This window comes from Schistocerca piceifrons, chromosome 3 (assembly GCF_021461385.2).
Source record: "Schistocerca piceifrons isolate TAMUIC-IGC-003096 chromosome 3, iqSchPice1.1, whole genome shotgun sequence".
Taxonomy (NCBI): Eukaryota; Metazoa; Arthropoda; class Insecta; order Orthoptera; family Acrididae; genus Schistocerca; species Schistocerca piceifrons.
The window spans coordinates 295,292,219-295,309,184 of record NC_060140.1 but is presented as its reverse complement, the minus strand read 5'-3'; the positions used below and the strand labels follow the sequence as shown (position 1 = coordinate 295,309,184).

The following is a 16,966-nucleotide window of genomic DNA, read 5'->3' as shown; positions in this document are numbered from 1 at the left end:
ACTTACAACTGGATCTTCCTGTCAACCACAAGGCTCACCCCCAGATGTTACAAAAAACTAAAAGTGAAACCTCATCCCCCACAAACATGATGTCATCATTGGAGCACATTTTAATCCTCCAAGAAGTGAGAAGTAATTACAGTTTTCTAAGTAGTGGGTATGAGAGACAACTTACTTAAGTCTGAATGAGTCTAGCAGCTGCTGGAGGACGCATTGTGTGTAGATATGGCTCCAACGGTAACCGAGCGAGAAGAGTCTTGACATCTCGCGGTGTAGTGCCCGTAGAGCCTGGTGCCCCAAAGGATGTCTGCAACACACAACACAAGCCCATCTCTGTGGAGAACACACAGCTTCAGATGTATGTGACAAAAGCACAAAACAATGATCCATTAAATTTTCATTTCTTTATATGTACCAAAGTTACAGTGGCTGCATGTAGGAACATAAGGGGATCCACATATGACATGATTTTTTTTAATTTTCAACCCAGAAAGACCACACCAATAGATAAATATCTCTTACATTGTTCCTGTCATTATCCCGAACAGCATCTCAGCAACTGCAAAATAAAGCATTAAATATAGTGGATAAATTTGTAGCAATTTTGGATGTTACTACATCAACACACTGGAAAGGGATATTTTTCCATCAATTAACTGCCAATAACTTCTTTGTGTGCGGTGGTTGTAAATATGTTCAGGATTTCATATAGTTGAAGGATGTTTGCACTTGTTTGTGTGAATAAAATACTAAATACAGGGGATACATTTGTAGCTATTTTGTATGCTACTACATCAACATATGGGAAAGGAATTTTTCCCTGCTATCCATTATCTGTCAATAACTATTTTGTGTACTGTGATTGTAAATATGTTCAGGATTTTGTGTAATTGAAGAATGTTTGCACTATTTGTATGCTAAAAGGGACGGGGTGGGTAGTGATGAAACTAATTCCCACTTTTCATTTCAAATGGAAAGGTGTTCCATCAACATTTGTTGCTAATTACAATTTGAGTTTAAACTTTTGATCTGTGTTGTGCAATTATATCATGTTCATTTAGTGGCATTTTGACTGTCACTAAATCATGTGATAAATAATACTGATAAAATAAATTGTTATTCTCTCACTTGTATGTGAACTTACAGCTAATGAACTACACAGATGTCACAGGTTAGGTTAGTAGATATTTTTTAAATAAAGACAAGTTCAATACATTGTATTTTAATTTAATTTTATCCACATTTTGCAGCTTCAAACGTGACTGTATAGAATATACTCGAGGTATGAATTAAAAAATGCCTTCAGTCATAACTTTTCATGTTTTTTTCCAGTACGCAATGCATTTTGGCCCCTGTAGGTCCATATTCAGGTATAATTACACCTGAAGATGGACCCACAGGGTCAGAAATGCATCATGTACTGAATAAAACATGAATAGTTGTAAGTGAAGGGATTTTTAAATTCATATACTGTATTTTGTTCATAATAAGACAGAAACTACTGTCTCCAAAATATTTTTTTTTTGGTTCAATAGATGAGGAATGTCAGTAGAAATGGCTTGCAATAATTGTGCTATCTATGTAGGCAGAAACATACCACAAGTATATTCCCAGACTTGTCAAAAGTATTTGATACCATTAATTGTGATAAATCACTGGGTAAGATTCAGAACTGGGGTATTAGGGGAGCAGCGCATAACTGGGTTAAATCATTCCTCCGTGAAAGAAAACAGCTCATAGAGATAACACATGAAGTAAATGGGAGTCAGAACTCATCAGTCAGATTTATTAGTGGTCAAACATGTAGTTCCCCAAGGTTCTATATTGGGTAAAAATCTGTTCTTGCTGTATGTAAACGATTCACATATAAACAGTAATCTATATCAATTTGCAGATGAAACCAGCATCTTAATTACAGGAAGTAGCGAAGGAAACTTTGAAAACTACATTAAGACAGTTACAGAGAAGATAGTACAGTACTTCGATGCAAACAGTTTGATTATAAATCTCGAAAAAATTTGATATTTTCATCATCCAGAATAGGCCACAAGCTAATCCTCATGTAGAACTAAGTGGACGAAAAATTGAAAAAAAACAGGGAGTACAAAATTTCTCGGTGTATGGATTCAACAAAACATGAAATGGGATACACACGTAGGCTATGTGAACAAAAAACTGAGCAAAACATATTTTGTAATGAGAGTAATAAGAAACTGTATATCACATGATAATCTTAGGACCATATATTTTACTTACGTTCATTCAATATTGAAATATGGTGTAGTGTTTTGGGGAAATTGTGGAGCTAGTCAGCAAAAGATTATTAGATTAACGGAAAGATAATCATGCAAGCAACCATTTAGGAAAAATAAAATACTACCACTTCCATGTATTTATATACTTGAAAATGTAATTATTATAAAAGAAAAACTAAACAGCGGCAGCCCAAGAATCACCCGTAATGAATCTGTACATAGCTACCACACAGGACAAATAAATGATGTACATGTACAACAGACAAACACAGCGCTATTACAGAAAGGCATACTCCACCCAGGCATCAAATTGTACAATGCACTGCCCAAATTAATGGACTTAAACAAATTCAATTCAATTGCGAAGGATTACTTGGTCAAGCACTGCTTCTATACAGTAAGGGAATACCTAGAAAAACAAGACTGCCTCACTGATTAAGACTATTTTTATAAAATGTGTAGAGTAAGAAAATATTGTATAATCTTATCTTTTGTTAAAATGATGTCTGAAAAAAAAGAAAAAATGAAGGAATATGTAGGGTAATGAATGAATGGTCCAATATCTTTTGTACATTGTACAGTCCTAGATTCACAGAACCAATAAATAAATAAACCAGAACTGCACTGACAAGATTTTGGATAGTGATCAGATGTATTTTATGAGTACTGTATGTCAGCATAAGGGATCTCTGGTCTCTGGTGGCTCATTACAGAGTAATCACATAATTATGATTTATTCAGTTTGTTACTCCAATTACTTTGTTTCCATGAAAATACCTTCATAACAGTGAAAAAGCCTGTAATTTGCAATAACTATAATTTATACCACAAAACATTGGGCAGTGCAACTAAACAACAAATGCTAAATCACTATGATGTGGTTGCTGATGATGTTTATTTATTTATTGTTTATTTTAACCATATAAATATTTTTTGATACATACATCATACACAACATGTTAGACAGGAAATCTTTTTGATTTGATGGTTTTTGACACACACATGTACAGCATTTAAATTTTTGTAGCAAATTGGACATATAATAATAAGCTATAAATCTGAATAGGAATTGATTTATATGTAGTTTATTTGCACATTAAAAGGATAAATACACATTTTCATGCATGAGATTGAATAAAAGCAGTTTTGCAGTATATAGAATACCACAGATATTTTTAAAAGTATATAGCTTTGAAAGAAATTTTACATGTCTGATTAATCTATTGGACAATTTTGTTCCTGCAGGAACAGTTCAGCATACTGTTGCTGTGCTGCTCTTCCAATGAATTCAGTGAATCCACATATGAGGTGCACATACTGGCCAACTCTTCATCAGTAAGCCTATGCGCATTGTTGTGTACCACTATTAACATATAACTATTACTGCTGGAAAAACTAATCAAAGGCAGAGCTGAGCAATACTGAACACACACTTGAGGGCAAAGAGTAATGTGAGCATTACTGTTGCTAACAGCAAATATGGTAAGTGAATGGAACAAATTTGTTTCCACACAAGAGAAACAGCCCTTGCTATTGATATTTGCACATTCAAAGATAAAACGGGGTAAGGAACCAAACTAAATATAATTAGTTTGCAATGAGTCATTGGAGATAATAGATACCACCAAAATAGTCAGAAAAATATCCCTAAACCACCTCCAGAATTATATTGGTGGAGTTTGGGTTCACTATGTACACTGGGGAAAGAACTGTGAAAAAACAATTCTGTCATTTCGGGGACAACCTTTAAGATATGGACAAATTGATGCATTTAGGAAAATTTTGGTAAATACATTATCAACAATTTAATTCATCATCCCAACAAGAAGCAGATGTGGTGAATAGTGTCCACTCAGTCATTAAGCAAGTTAGTTAATTCCATGACCCTTTGACGATTTGTGTGATTTCTATCAAAATGATTTGCTTATGCGTATGACTACACTCTGGCCCTTTATAAAACTAAATTATGGTTACCATATATTTTTGCTGTGCTATTGATGTGATTCAAACCAGTTTGAGTGTAGGTGTGGCAACACAATGATTTCCAAAAAACAAGTTTTTGTACAACAATATCATCATCCACACACTCAAATTCTTTGGAGAGGCTACAAGGGGTTCAAACTAGTTTTATTGTCCTACAAATTGTCTATAACAGCAACATTTGGTGAGTAAATGTATGTATGGCTTCTCAGTTGAGCAACCATTCTGGGAACCAAATTGTGGTGTGCCAAACAAGTTATTTTAGCTTATATATGACATTTTTTCCTGTGCACTTCTTTAAAAAATGAACTGAAAAATATTTTAGAAAACGATTTCAGTTACAAAACTGGACAATTATTTACACTTTTACTGTCATCTTACTTGTAGAGTGTTTTAACAGTGGTTCATTTTAATTTTCTAGGAAAATCTTTAATGTGCTAGTGACATTTATGTTCAGTGCTTATACTGGCATCTCCTGCTCAGAGTGAAAATTGTAAAACTCTGTGGGTAATCATTTGTGCAACTCAGCTGTTCAGCTTCAATTGATTTTTATTTTTTACCACAAAAATGAAATGAGTGGCAGAGTCCAAGTGGAATAAAAATGCACTGTACAAAAGTTTCTATCAGTCCATGAGTATGGTACCAAGTGAGGTGGTGCAGCAGGTTACACTGAAACATCTGGCAATCCAGTTTTCAGATTTCAGTGTTTTGCCAAAACCACTGTAGGTGAATACTAGGGTAGTTCCTTTGAATAAACTTTGGCCTATTTATTTCCTCATCCTTGTTAAGTCCCAAATTCTACATAACCTCCAGTGACCTCTGCATCTTCACAAATATAATATTGGTCATATGAACATCAGCAATAGTGCTCATGTTTGCATGAGAATAGGACCCACTCAGGCCATCGTCATGGTGGTGCGCATGTAAGAAGGCATGCTGTGGAGCGACACACAGTGGCAAGAAGCAGTGTATCCCATAACAATCTACCCAGTAGCATAATTCTCTTGAGCCTGCCTGTAGCACAGACTACAGGGGAAGCATAGAACATTTAGCACTGATTTTTCTTAGTATGGTGAGGTTGCATAGCCACTATACACTGTGGCGTGAAAAGTCATGGGATAGCGATACGCACACATACAGATGGAAGTAGTACCGTATACACAAGATATAGGAGGGCCGTGTATTGGTGGAACTGTCATTTGTACTCAGGCAATCCATGTGAGAAGGTCTCCGACATGCCTACGGCTGCTTGATAGGAATTAACACACTTTGAACACAGAATGATTCTTGGAGCTAGATGCATGGAACATTACAGTTCAGAAATTGATAGGGATTCAATATTCTGAGATCCAAAGTGTCAAGCATGTCCCGAGAATACCACATTTCAGGCATTACCTCTCACCACCGACAATGCAATGGCTGACGGCCTTCACTTGACGAATGAGAGGCATTTGCGTAGAGTTGTCAGTGCTAACAGACAAGCAACACTGCATGAGACAACCACAGAAATCAGTGTGGGATGTACGACTGATGTCTCTGTTAGGATAGTGTGGCGAAATTTGGCGTTAATGGGCTATGACAGCAGATGCCTTTGCTAACAGCTTGACATCACCTGCAGCACCTCCTCTGGCCTTACGACCATATCAGTTGGATCATAGACAACTGGAAAACCATGGCCTGATCAGACGGGTCCAGATTTCAGTTGGTAAGAGCTGATGATAGGGTTTGAGTGTGGTGCAGATCCCATGAAGCCATTGACCCAAGTTTTCAACAAAGCATGGGCTAGCTGGTGCTGGCTCCCTGATGGTGTGGGCTATATTTACACGGAATGGACTGGGTCCTTGGTTATGTTTGGCTCTTTAGAGACCATTTGCTGCCATTTGTGGACTTTATGTTCCCAAACAACGATGGAATTTTTCGAATGACAGTGCAACATGTTGTAATATATTGATTATTCCTAGCTACTGTGGTGTTATCTTGAAGCTGTGCGAAAGGAGGACAGGCGTTCCAAGGTACGGAAGCAGAGACGATGCTGAGGGCAGACAAAACTAGGAGAGATATTGTTACATGAAGTAAACCATAAGAGGAGAGCCTTGCGAAAATGCAGACGCCCCAAGACGTGGTCCGAGGGCGCTAGTTACTCTTCAAGGAATTAACATGTAACTTCATACGTCGTCTAGACGCTGTGGCAGGTTACCACCGTAGAACTTTATAACCAACAGGCATGTACTAGCATATAAAGTCAGCTTCATACCAGCCCTGAGAACAGCAACGTCAGTAGGCTCACAAGGGTTAGAAAGAGAGCGAACACGCCAAAAACTGTTGACCTAGCAATCCCTACTCAGGGGAGCCCAAGGGGCGGGGACAAATGATTTATAATAATAATGTTGCAAGCCTTATTTGGCAGAGCAGTTACGTTTAGCTTTCAGCTGAACAATGTTGATACAAAATACGATCTTATTTAGTGCAACTGCATTAACATCCCCGCCTTAGGAGCATTAGATGGGACATAACTAAACCGTGATTGGCAGGCGCCTGCAAGAGACCTGCGGGATTGGCTCGGTGGCTTTAAGTGGGAAAAACAGTGCCCCCATGCGGCTCTTTAAAACCTCTAGATTCCGCATTATGCCGGAGTTCTCAGTCAGACGATCTGGGCATCGAATCCACGGTCCAGCTACACAAGTTTGCTATCTCACTTGGAGTGCCTCAGTGAACAGTGTCACATTATGTTTTGAACTAGTTTGTTGCCTTAAGATGCTGCTAGTGTTTGCTACTGTGGTTAGCATCCACTCCTGGGACTTCTGCACAGTGTTATTCATGCTTTTTCTAACCCTAGAACTATCCTCCAGTGTATTAGTTAGTCCTGTCTGGAATAAACAACTATTTCAAAACCCTGTTTGTCCAAGAGTCTCCACAACGAGTTCCCTACCGAGTCTCACCACCTGCATTTCTAGTAAATGCCTGTACCAGTGTTGGCTAAGATAGAAGAAAACAACCAAATGCCTTCACTGTGAGTTGTCCTTCTGCCTTCTGCTCTGTACCGCTCGGGAGCGCAAACTGACCAGAACCCCTTTTCTCCATCTACCACCTGTCAGGACACGACAACTGCTCTTTGTTGGTTTGAAGAACATTCTGGACAATTCACACGAATGATTTGGCCACCCAGAATGCCAGACATGAATCCCATCGAATACTTATGGGATGTACTCGAGATGTCAGTTGGTGCACTAAATCGTGCACAGGCAACACTTGCGCAATTATGCACGGCTATAGAGATAGCTGGACTCGATGTTTCTGCAGGGGACTTGCAACGACTTGTTGAGTCCATGCCACGTCGCTTTGCTGCACTACACTTGGCAGAAGGAGGTCTGACACAATGTTAGGAGGTACCCCATGACTATTGTCACCACGGTGAATTTTTCATTATGGTTGGCAAAAATCAAACACGACTAGTTTTATGGTAAGAAGTGATAGTGATGGTTACTTGGGAAAGTAAGAAGCAGAAACAGTGGCTCCGTACAGCATTCACTCCGGCACTGCCGGTTATCAGGGCATTCAGTGGTTTATTCGTGAGATGTGGGACAGAGTCAGAGAGCTTATTGCCCACGCTGCAAAGTATTCACTGTACCTCTCTGTGCAGAACGCATTGTGCTGACTTCTTAAATGCACACCATTAGAACTATTGTTCGTGTACCTGTCAATACAAATTATTTGATGTTTATACCTGTATAAATGTACTGATGATGGTATGTAGTGACTTTCATCCATGTTATCTTTTTTATGTATTCTTAGACATTTGTCTGTAGACTTGGCCTTCAGCCAGGGGGATCTGTTGCTGTTACAGTAGTGTTTTTTCTTCTGTTTTGTAACAGATCTGATGATGGCTGTAAGCCGAAACCGGTCGTGAACGGTACAGTGATGCGCCATAAAGATGGAAATTTATGATCGCAGACTCGTTTGTACGCTTTATTTCTTCAGTCGCCAAATTATATGGATGAATAAACACGCCCTTATCATCGCTTTAGATTGCTAGTACCAAGAACGCACTTGTTCTTAAAAGTTTTTTACTAACGCGTTTCTGGCACGGCGCATCATGAGAATACCAGAGAAATACTTAATACGTTCATGTCAAGTGGTATCTGTCGTAATATTGATGTTCAGAGCACCACTTGACATGCTACTCTATGGTACGAAGGTGACTCACTCAATAAGTTGCAATCTCGGATAGAGATATCAGAGCTGCTTGTACCAACATGAAATTTATTTCCCTTTTCAACATACTCCGTCAGGTAAACTTAAACACATATTCCATCGTTCGACAAAGCGTTGAAGCCTGCAGCATAGAATTCTTAAGACAGCGATCGCATCTACACCACTGGCCATTAAAATTGCTACAACACGAAGATGACGTGCTACACATGCGAAATTTAACCGACAGGAAGATGATGCTGTTATATGCAAATGATTAGCTTTTCAGAGTATTCACACAAGGTTGGCGCCGGTGGCGACACCTACAACGTGCTGACATGAGGAAAGTTTCCAACCGATTTCTCATACACAAACAGCAGTTGACTGGCGTTGCCTGGTGAAACGTTGTTGTGATGCCTCGTGTAAGGAGGGGAAATGCGTACCATCACGTTTCCGACTTTGATAAAGGTCGGATTGTAGCCTATCGCGATTGCGGTTTATCGTATCGCGACATTGCCTGCTCGCGTTGGTCGAGTCCAATGACTGTTAGCAGAATATGGAATCGGTGGGTTCAGGACAGTAATACGGAACGCCGTGCTGTATCCCAACGGCCTCGTATCACTGGCAGTCGAGATGACAGGCATCTTATCCTCATTGCTGTAACGGATCGTGCAGCCACGTCTCGATCCCTGAGTCAACAGATGGGGACGTTTGCAAGACAACAACTATCTGCACGAACAGTTCGACGACCTTTGCAGCAGCATGGACTATCAGCTCGGAGACGATGGCTGCGGTTACCCTTGACGCTGCATCACAGACAGGAGCGCCTGCGATGGTGTACTCAACGACGAACGTGGGTGCACGAATGGCAAAACGTCATTTTTTCGGATGAATCCAGGTTCTGTTTACAGCATCATGATGGTCGCACCAGCGTTGGGCGACATCGCGGTGAACACACACTGGAAGCGTGTATTCGTCGTCGCCATACTGCGGTATCACCCGGCGTGGTGGTATGGGGTGCTATTGGTTACACGTCTCGGTCACCTCTTGTTCGCATTGACGGCACGTTGAACAGTGGACGTTACATTTCAGATGTGTTACGACCCGTGGCTCTACCCTTCATTCGATCCCTGCGAAACCCTACATTTCATCAGGATTATGCACGACCGCATGTTGTAGGTCCTTTACGGGCCTTTCTGGATACATAAAATGCTCGACTGCTGCCCTGACCAGCACATTCTCCAGATCTCTCACCAATTGAAAACGTCTGGTCAATGGTGGCCAAGCAACTGGCTCGTCACAATACGCCAGTCACTACTCTTGATGAACTGTGGTATCGTGTTGAAGCTGCATGGGCAGCTGTACCTGTACACGCCATCCAAGCTCTGTTTGACTCAATGCCCAGAGTATCAAGGCCGTTATTACGACCAGAGGTGATTGTTCTGGGTACTGATTTCTCAGGATCTATGCACCCAAACTGCATGAAAATGTAGGTGTAAACATCACGATCTGTTGTTTCACCGGGCACACATCTCCCGAAGGCGTAATCTGCAACAAGCACATGTCAGTTCTAGTATAATATATTTATCCTAGGAATACCCGTTTATCATCTGTATTTCTTCTTGGTGTAGCAATTTTAATGGCCAATAGTGTAGCTTGGTTCCTTAAATTGCTGCAACCCACAAGACCGACGGGTCCTGGAGGTAGCAGAGAGCAGAGACCCCTAGATGGAGAAACAACGTCCCATCAATGGATAACCAGGGCGACCAGTGCACCCCTTGTTTGTGATTTTTTCTTACCCTTTGCTGAATTCCTGTATTCTGTTAAACACATATTTCGATGAAATACCGTTCTAACCATATACGAGACAGTCCACCGGGTCACAAAAATCGCCTCGTTCTAGTAGGGTACGCACTCATAGCACGCCTGCCATCTTGGTATGACTTCAGGAATCTGACGATCAGATTATTAATCATTGGCCGCGACATTTGCTGCCGCCTTCTGGACGTGTATAAGCGAGGAATTTAAAACGATATGCGGTATTCTGGCGTTTGCGACTTATTTATTGATTCACCTTCGTCAGTTTTGTTGTTGTTCTGGTTATAACAACAAGTAGACTCTTGTTACTAGCTGTTGATATTGGTGACAAGGACATGCATTGTTATACGCTTCTGCGTAACTCCCTTATCGATCAACGAGGTAACGTTGTCCAGGTGGACTTGCTTATTCTAAGAACAAGTGTTTGTCCCATCACAGACTACTCACCTGTAGGTGTAAACATCACGATCTGTTGTTTCACTGGGTACACATCTCCCGAAGGCGTAATCTGCAACAAGCACAGAAACTTGTTAGAAAGCGAAGATGTCTCACCGGGGTGCAGCACCCCCAGTTCGTCCCATGTAGTCTGTGGCGTGTCAGGGAAGCCACTGCTTCCCTAAGGTCAAAAGCAGTATTGCTGGCAAGACACGCGAGTTTGACAAATTGCGTAACAAGCGAGACAGATTGCTGTGCACAGTGGTCTTTTTACTGAGATGCCGTGACAAGCAAACTATCCCTGTGCTTGCTAAAATTGAACATCATATTGACTCTACTGCGGATGTCAGAATTAAGTTACTGGTCGGTGCAGCCCTCGTGTGTGTGTGTGTGTGTGTGTGTGTGTGTTTGTGTGTGTATCAGCCCTCGCGCGCGCGGGTGTGTGTGTGTGTGTGTGTGTGTGTGTGTGTGTGTGTGTGAGAGAGAGAGAGAGAGAGAGAGAGAGAGAGAGAGAGAGAGAGGGGGGGTACGTTGTACACTATGGAAACTGCACTTGGTGCTCATGCAATTACTATCATTAAATTTAAAGATCTCGCTGAACCTCTCAGTTGCATCCTGAGACTGGGTGGATAGCGCTACCTAGCACTAGCTGACTGGACCTAACACCCAGATAACGTTCGCCAAATGGCACAGTATGCCCGACTCGAAGCTGGAACGGAAGAAGAAAATACACCACGAAGACGCACCAAATTTAATCTCCGGTCAGGATTCTGGATGACGCAGCGCTTTCTATGCTTGCGAAAAGGTCTGCAACAACAGGAGGTATAGCTCCAGTCCGAGATGTGACAACTGGGGTAGAACAGGCAATTCTGAAATTTTTCACTGAGGTTACAGAAGAGATTAAGAAGGTCACCTGCCGAATGTTAAAGCGAGGCACGCCTAAAAAGTTTAATAAGGCTTGACATCCTCAAGAACGTGCAAAAGCAATCTTAATTTTTAATACAAGCTTCATTGCAAGATAGCGACGTTATAAAAGGATATTACCTGTTTCGATTGTGTTAGCAAACCTCTTCAGATTATATAATATCGTTATGGAGTGTAATATGCCCATGTTGTACAATCAAGTACTGAGTCACTACAATTTTAATGACCCAGTACTTTATTCTGCAACATGTGACGTGTTACACTCTGTAACGATATGTTAACGTCTGAAGATGATTGCTAACACAATCTAAATCGGTCATATCATTTTATAAACTTTTGATCTAGACAAATGAAATTTATACTTGCGGGTCAGAAACATTCTGAAAAGCCTGTAAGGGAGTTGCAGGGTAGGCTGCAATTAGAAATAATTGTCAAGAAACATTTCGATACATTGCGCCGTTTCCGAGTTAATTAGCAATGAAGTTAGCCAATCAGGCCTTTGCGCTAGCAAATTCAAGCGGCCCAACAGGTAATAATTAGCGTTAGTTGCTCTCATAGCGTAGGCCGTGATCAACGGTGAGTAACCGGCGGTCCACAGGGTCGATCCGGCTCGCAGTTGGTTTCAATCCGATCCGCAGAAGAAATACGCGGATAGCGGGTGAGTTAAGGGCCTGTCACAAGGTTGATATTACTGTCAATACGTCAATATAATGACCGTCTGAGGGTGAGTATTGTCATTGCTAGAAGTATTGACGAACAATATTGGCGGCGACCCAAATATTCGCATGACTACCGGCACGCACTGAGCATGTGAGGGCGAGTACAGTGTGTAAACTTTTAGGCAGACCTCTCCTTAGTCCTGAATCGGTAGAAGTCGGTAAACGTCGGAAGGCTTCGGTAGGCACGCAGTTTCGACTGCTGCCAACATTACGTAGCTGACTGTGTTGTACAAGGTAGCCATTGTCGTCTGCTTCGTTATTGTTTTGCGCTGTACTGTTCTGCGTGTTTTTATTGTGCAGTCGTGCTAAACATTATCAAAATGAGTGAAGAGGCAGTTGCTGGTCCATCTCGGGATTCGCCAACAACCCCTCCCGGTAGGCCTACGGTTAGAAAGAAACCAATATTACGTAGCGATGCTCGCAAAATTGTATTGCGTGTGACTGAATGCTGCGCGGCACTTTTCACGCATCTCGATGTTTACCACGTCATATCTCCTGAATTATATGTCGTAAAGAGACATAAATTTGCCTGCGCATTTACTGATATATGTGGATACTGTATGCGAAATATGTGGCGATTAGAGTTAATAGTAACGAAATAATACATTAAAACGTCATGCCTACTGCGGCAGATTTACGGTATGTACTGAGAAAATGTAGTAAGCGATAACCATTTTTCCTTTCGTTATTTTGTGGGGGGTGTCAGCGAGAAAATTTTTTGTAAAGGTTTGAAATTGTATGTAACGTTTGTTGCTAGTCGCTAAGTGCTCTCATTCTCAAATAGTGGATGCATAAATCTGGGTATTTTCCCGCGGTGGCATCTCATTGTTTATGACGTCATATCTCCTCAAGAATGTGTCTTATTTCTTTTTTTTCGGCTAGGAACCTTCTTGGGCGTACGGAGAACAACTCACCAAAGTTTAATTGCAATCGGATGAATGGTTTGTGAGTGCATAGTAGACAAACATACATACATTCATTTATATATATATATACAGATTTTAATGCACAACATTTAAAGCGAGTTTTACTTCCAAGCCTTTCGTCTGCTTTCGTGTAAGCATGACGCGCAATCAATTTGTAGTGCCAGCACTACAACTGGTAGGCATGCCTTGTCCCCCCCCCCCCCCCCCCGCCCCCCACCCCCACCCCAAAGGCTCCTCTCCCATCGTCAGCAAATGCTTGCTTCCTCCGCTCCCCGCACTCCCCTCACAACTCTGCCATCTTACAGTTAACACAATTGTATTATCACTTTGATAATTCGCCAGTTGTTCACGTTTTTACAGTTTGGCTTCTGAACAACACGGCCGATGCATGTAAGTTGAAGTGGTTTACACTTTTAAACTTTTTAAAGGGAACAAAGAAATGACTGCTTAATTTATTAATGTTACAGAAACAACACGTTTTTTGGATAAATATTTAAAAAATCCTAATGTGTATGTGGATATTAACACAGTAGAATGAGCTGCCAGTGGTCAAAAAATGCATATTTACTCCTAATTGCTCGTCAACTGGGATTTCCTACAGCAATGCGGTATTTTGTTTTACTGTTCTTTCTCGCATTAACATCAATAAATAAGTCTTGTGGGTCGTGGTAGTATTAGAACACAGCAATTGTTGAAAGTTAAGGTAATTTCTATTCGATTAGCTGCAACAAGTTTTTTTTAGAAGCATTTATTTTTCCATCATGACACTTCAAGGTACCTGGCTTCTTTTGGATGTTTACATTCGTTTATGTGTAGTGAAAACGGCATTGCAGAATTTTGCAAAGGGAGTTTTTCTTTGGGCAGCTATTGTAAAACAATGCGCGAAAATAAATGTGAACGTCTTAGGATGGGGGTGAACATAAAATGAATGCACTCTTTAAAAACGCGTGTTTGAGGCATATCTGTTAGTGTGGTGTGTCGAGAAAGGGGTGTCATTCATTTCGATGCGTTACCCCATGAAAATTAACCTCACAGGCGTTGTAGTGTTGGCTGTATGCACTTGGAGCGCTGCTGTCACGTCACGTCACGAGGCGCTCCGCGAGCTTCAGTAACTATGTGAATCACGGCAGCGGGTCATCAAAGGTTGCCCATGCCTGGGTATGATGAAAGCGCACGAGATTGCTCAGGCTTTGGATCAGATTCGATCCGTCCTACCGTCCCATGTCCAATTTTTGTTTCGTTCTCTTGTTCGGAAACCAAACTAACAACACATCAGGCTGCACCGTCTGGGCCGGCCGAAGTGGCCGAGCGGTTCTAGGTGCTTCAGTCTGGAACCGCGAGACCGCTACGGACGCAGGTTCGAATCCTGCCTCGGGCATGGATGTGTGTGATGTCCTTAGGTTAGTTAGGTTTGACTAGTTCTAAGTTCTAGGGGATTGATGACCTCAGATGTTAAGTCCCATAGTGCTCAGAGCCATTTGAACCATTTTTTTGCACCGTCTGGATGACCACTTGAATTTGCACGCGCAAAGGCCTGATAGGCTAACTTCAGTGTTAATTAGTTCGGAAATGACGCAACATGTATAATATTTTTTTATTAATAGTTGTTTCCCAGCACAACCTACCCTGCAACATTCTTACAAGCTTTTCAGACGGTTTTTGACCGCACCGTAAAAAAATGTTTAATACGACTTCAGCAGAAAGGAAGGCTCTGTGAGACTTGAGAGCAAAGACCTCCTCATTTTACCCACCGAAAAGGGGAACGCCAGTGTCCTCTCACGAACTGACAAGGAAACATAACCTACTTGACCTCATATTTTAGTGAGAAAAAGGCACACTTAACATCAGCCAAATTTCTGATGCGATGCAGTTATGACCTTCTAGACCTGACATGGCGCACTGTCTTCCATAAAATTTCAATCGTTTTTTGGGAACATGCGATCCACGAATGGCTGCAAATGGTCTCCAAGTAGCCGAACATAACCATTTCCAGTCAACGATCGGTTCAGTTGGAGGAGAGGACCCATTCCATGTAAACACAGCTCACAGAATTATGGAGCCACCATCAGCTTGCATAGTGCCTTGCTGACAATTTGTGTGTATGACTTGTTGGGGCCTGCATCACACTCGAGCCCTACTATCACCTCTTACCAACTGAAATCGATACTCGTCTGATCAGGCCATGGTTTTCTAATTGTGTGGGGGCCAACCGATGTGGTCACAAGTCCAGGAGAGGCGCTGCAGGCGTTGTTATGCTGTTAGCAAAGGCACTCGCGTCGGTCGTCTGCTGTCATAGCCCCACGTTCGTCGTACGTCCCACATTGATTTCTGCAGTTATTTCACGCAGTGTTGCTTGTCTGTTAGTACTGACAGCTCTATGCAGACGCAGCTACTTTCGATCGTTGATGATGGCCGTCAGTCACACCGTTGTCCGCGGTGAGAGGTTATCCCTGAAATCTGGTTTTCCCGGCACACTCTTGAAATTGTGGCTCTTGGAATATTGAAACCCTGACGATTTCCCGTGTCCCAAGCGTCTCGCTCCAACTACCATTTAGCGTTCGAAGCCTGTTAATTCCCGTCGTGCGGTTATAATCACGTCGGTAATCTTTTCACATGAATCATCTGAGTAGAAATTACAGCTACGCCAATGCACTAGCATTTTATACCTTGTGCACACGATACTACCGCCATATGGATATGTGAATATCGCTATCCCATGACTTTTGCCACCTCAGTGTATTACCAGCTGGGAATCCCCTGACCTACACCCAATTCGTCGCGATTTGTCTGCGAAGAGCCGAACACTGCAGCTGTCTCGAATTGAGACAGCCCGCTTTAGTTCAAATGGCTCTGAGCACTATGGGACTTAACATCTGAGGTCGTCAGTCCCCTAGAACTTAGAACTACTTAAACCTAACTAACCTAAGGACATCCATGCCCGAGGCAGGATTCGAACCTGCGACCGTAGTAGCCGCGTGGTTCCGGACTGAAGCGCCTAGAACCGCTCGGCCACAGCGGCCGGCTCGCTTAAGTTAAAGATAATGTTCGCCTTCAGGTTTGACCTTCCACTCCGAACATAATGCGATGCTTCAAATGTCAAAAATATGGCCACACGAAGTAAGAAAAGGTGAGCTCGTTGTACCGATGGTGGTTTAGATATTCATGAGCCACCATGAACAATGTACTGACGTAGTAAAGCATATGACAATTTCTCACGCAAACGTCAGAGTGCTGGGTTTACAGTGAAAGACAAAACAATACAGAACTCTGGGTCACAAATCGTATATCGTAAGATTAAGCAAAAGTAGCATGTAGGGCTCTACAACACAGAATATTCACGACCTCGTTTTCTAGCGCGGCAACGAACAGATGAATATGATCGATGCAGCTACGCAGACGCGGGCTGTAAAAGCCTGCACAAGCACTTCCGGAAAAAAAAACTGAAACAACTCCCATTCTCAAACCACTTCAAGCAAATGCGAAAAAGAAAATGAGAAAGTTAGCAATGCAAATGAGAAAAAGCTTGAAAAACTCGGAGTGTCGGCAACATCGTCCTCTCTACATAGACAGAAGTGCTAAAAAAAGCGGAAATAGAGAAAAAAAGGGTCCCAAGAAACCATATAAAGGAACACTGTTTTTTTTTTCTCTGATGGTTCTGACGATGACACTCTTCTCGAGCCCATGGAAGTCGATAAAAAAAGCCATCCATCGCATACCCCAT

General features: G+C 41.9%; 1 protein-coding gene across 3 annotated transcripts in view; it reads right to left on the bottom strand.

Moving 5' to 3' along the window:
• The window catches only part of LOC124789971 (receptor-type tyrosine-protein phosphatase N2), a 444,282-nt gene that overhangs the window by 204,277 nt on the left and 223,039 nt on the right, over window positions 1-16,966 (bottom strand). For 2 of the 3 annotated variants that reach the window (XM_047257507.1, XM_047257508.1), the window contains exons 3-4: window positions 10,689-10,749; window positions 176-307 (exon numbers count right to left, since the gene is read on the bottom strand). In XM_047257507.1, the coding sequence (XP_047113463.1) occupies window positions 176-307; window positions 10,689-10,749 (193 nt within the window). Of the gene's footprint in view, window positions 1-175; window positions 311-9,913; window positions 9,939-10,688; window positions 10,750-16,966 lie in introns of those variants that run through there. The other variant, XM_047257509.1, reaches the window with a different exon arrangement.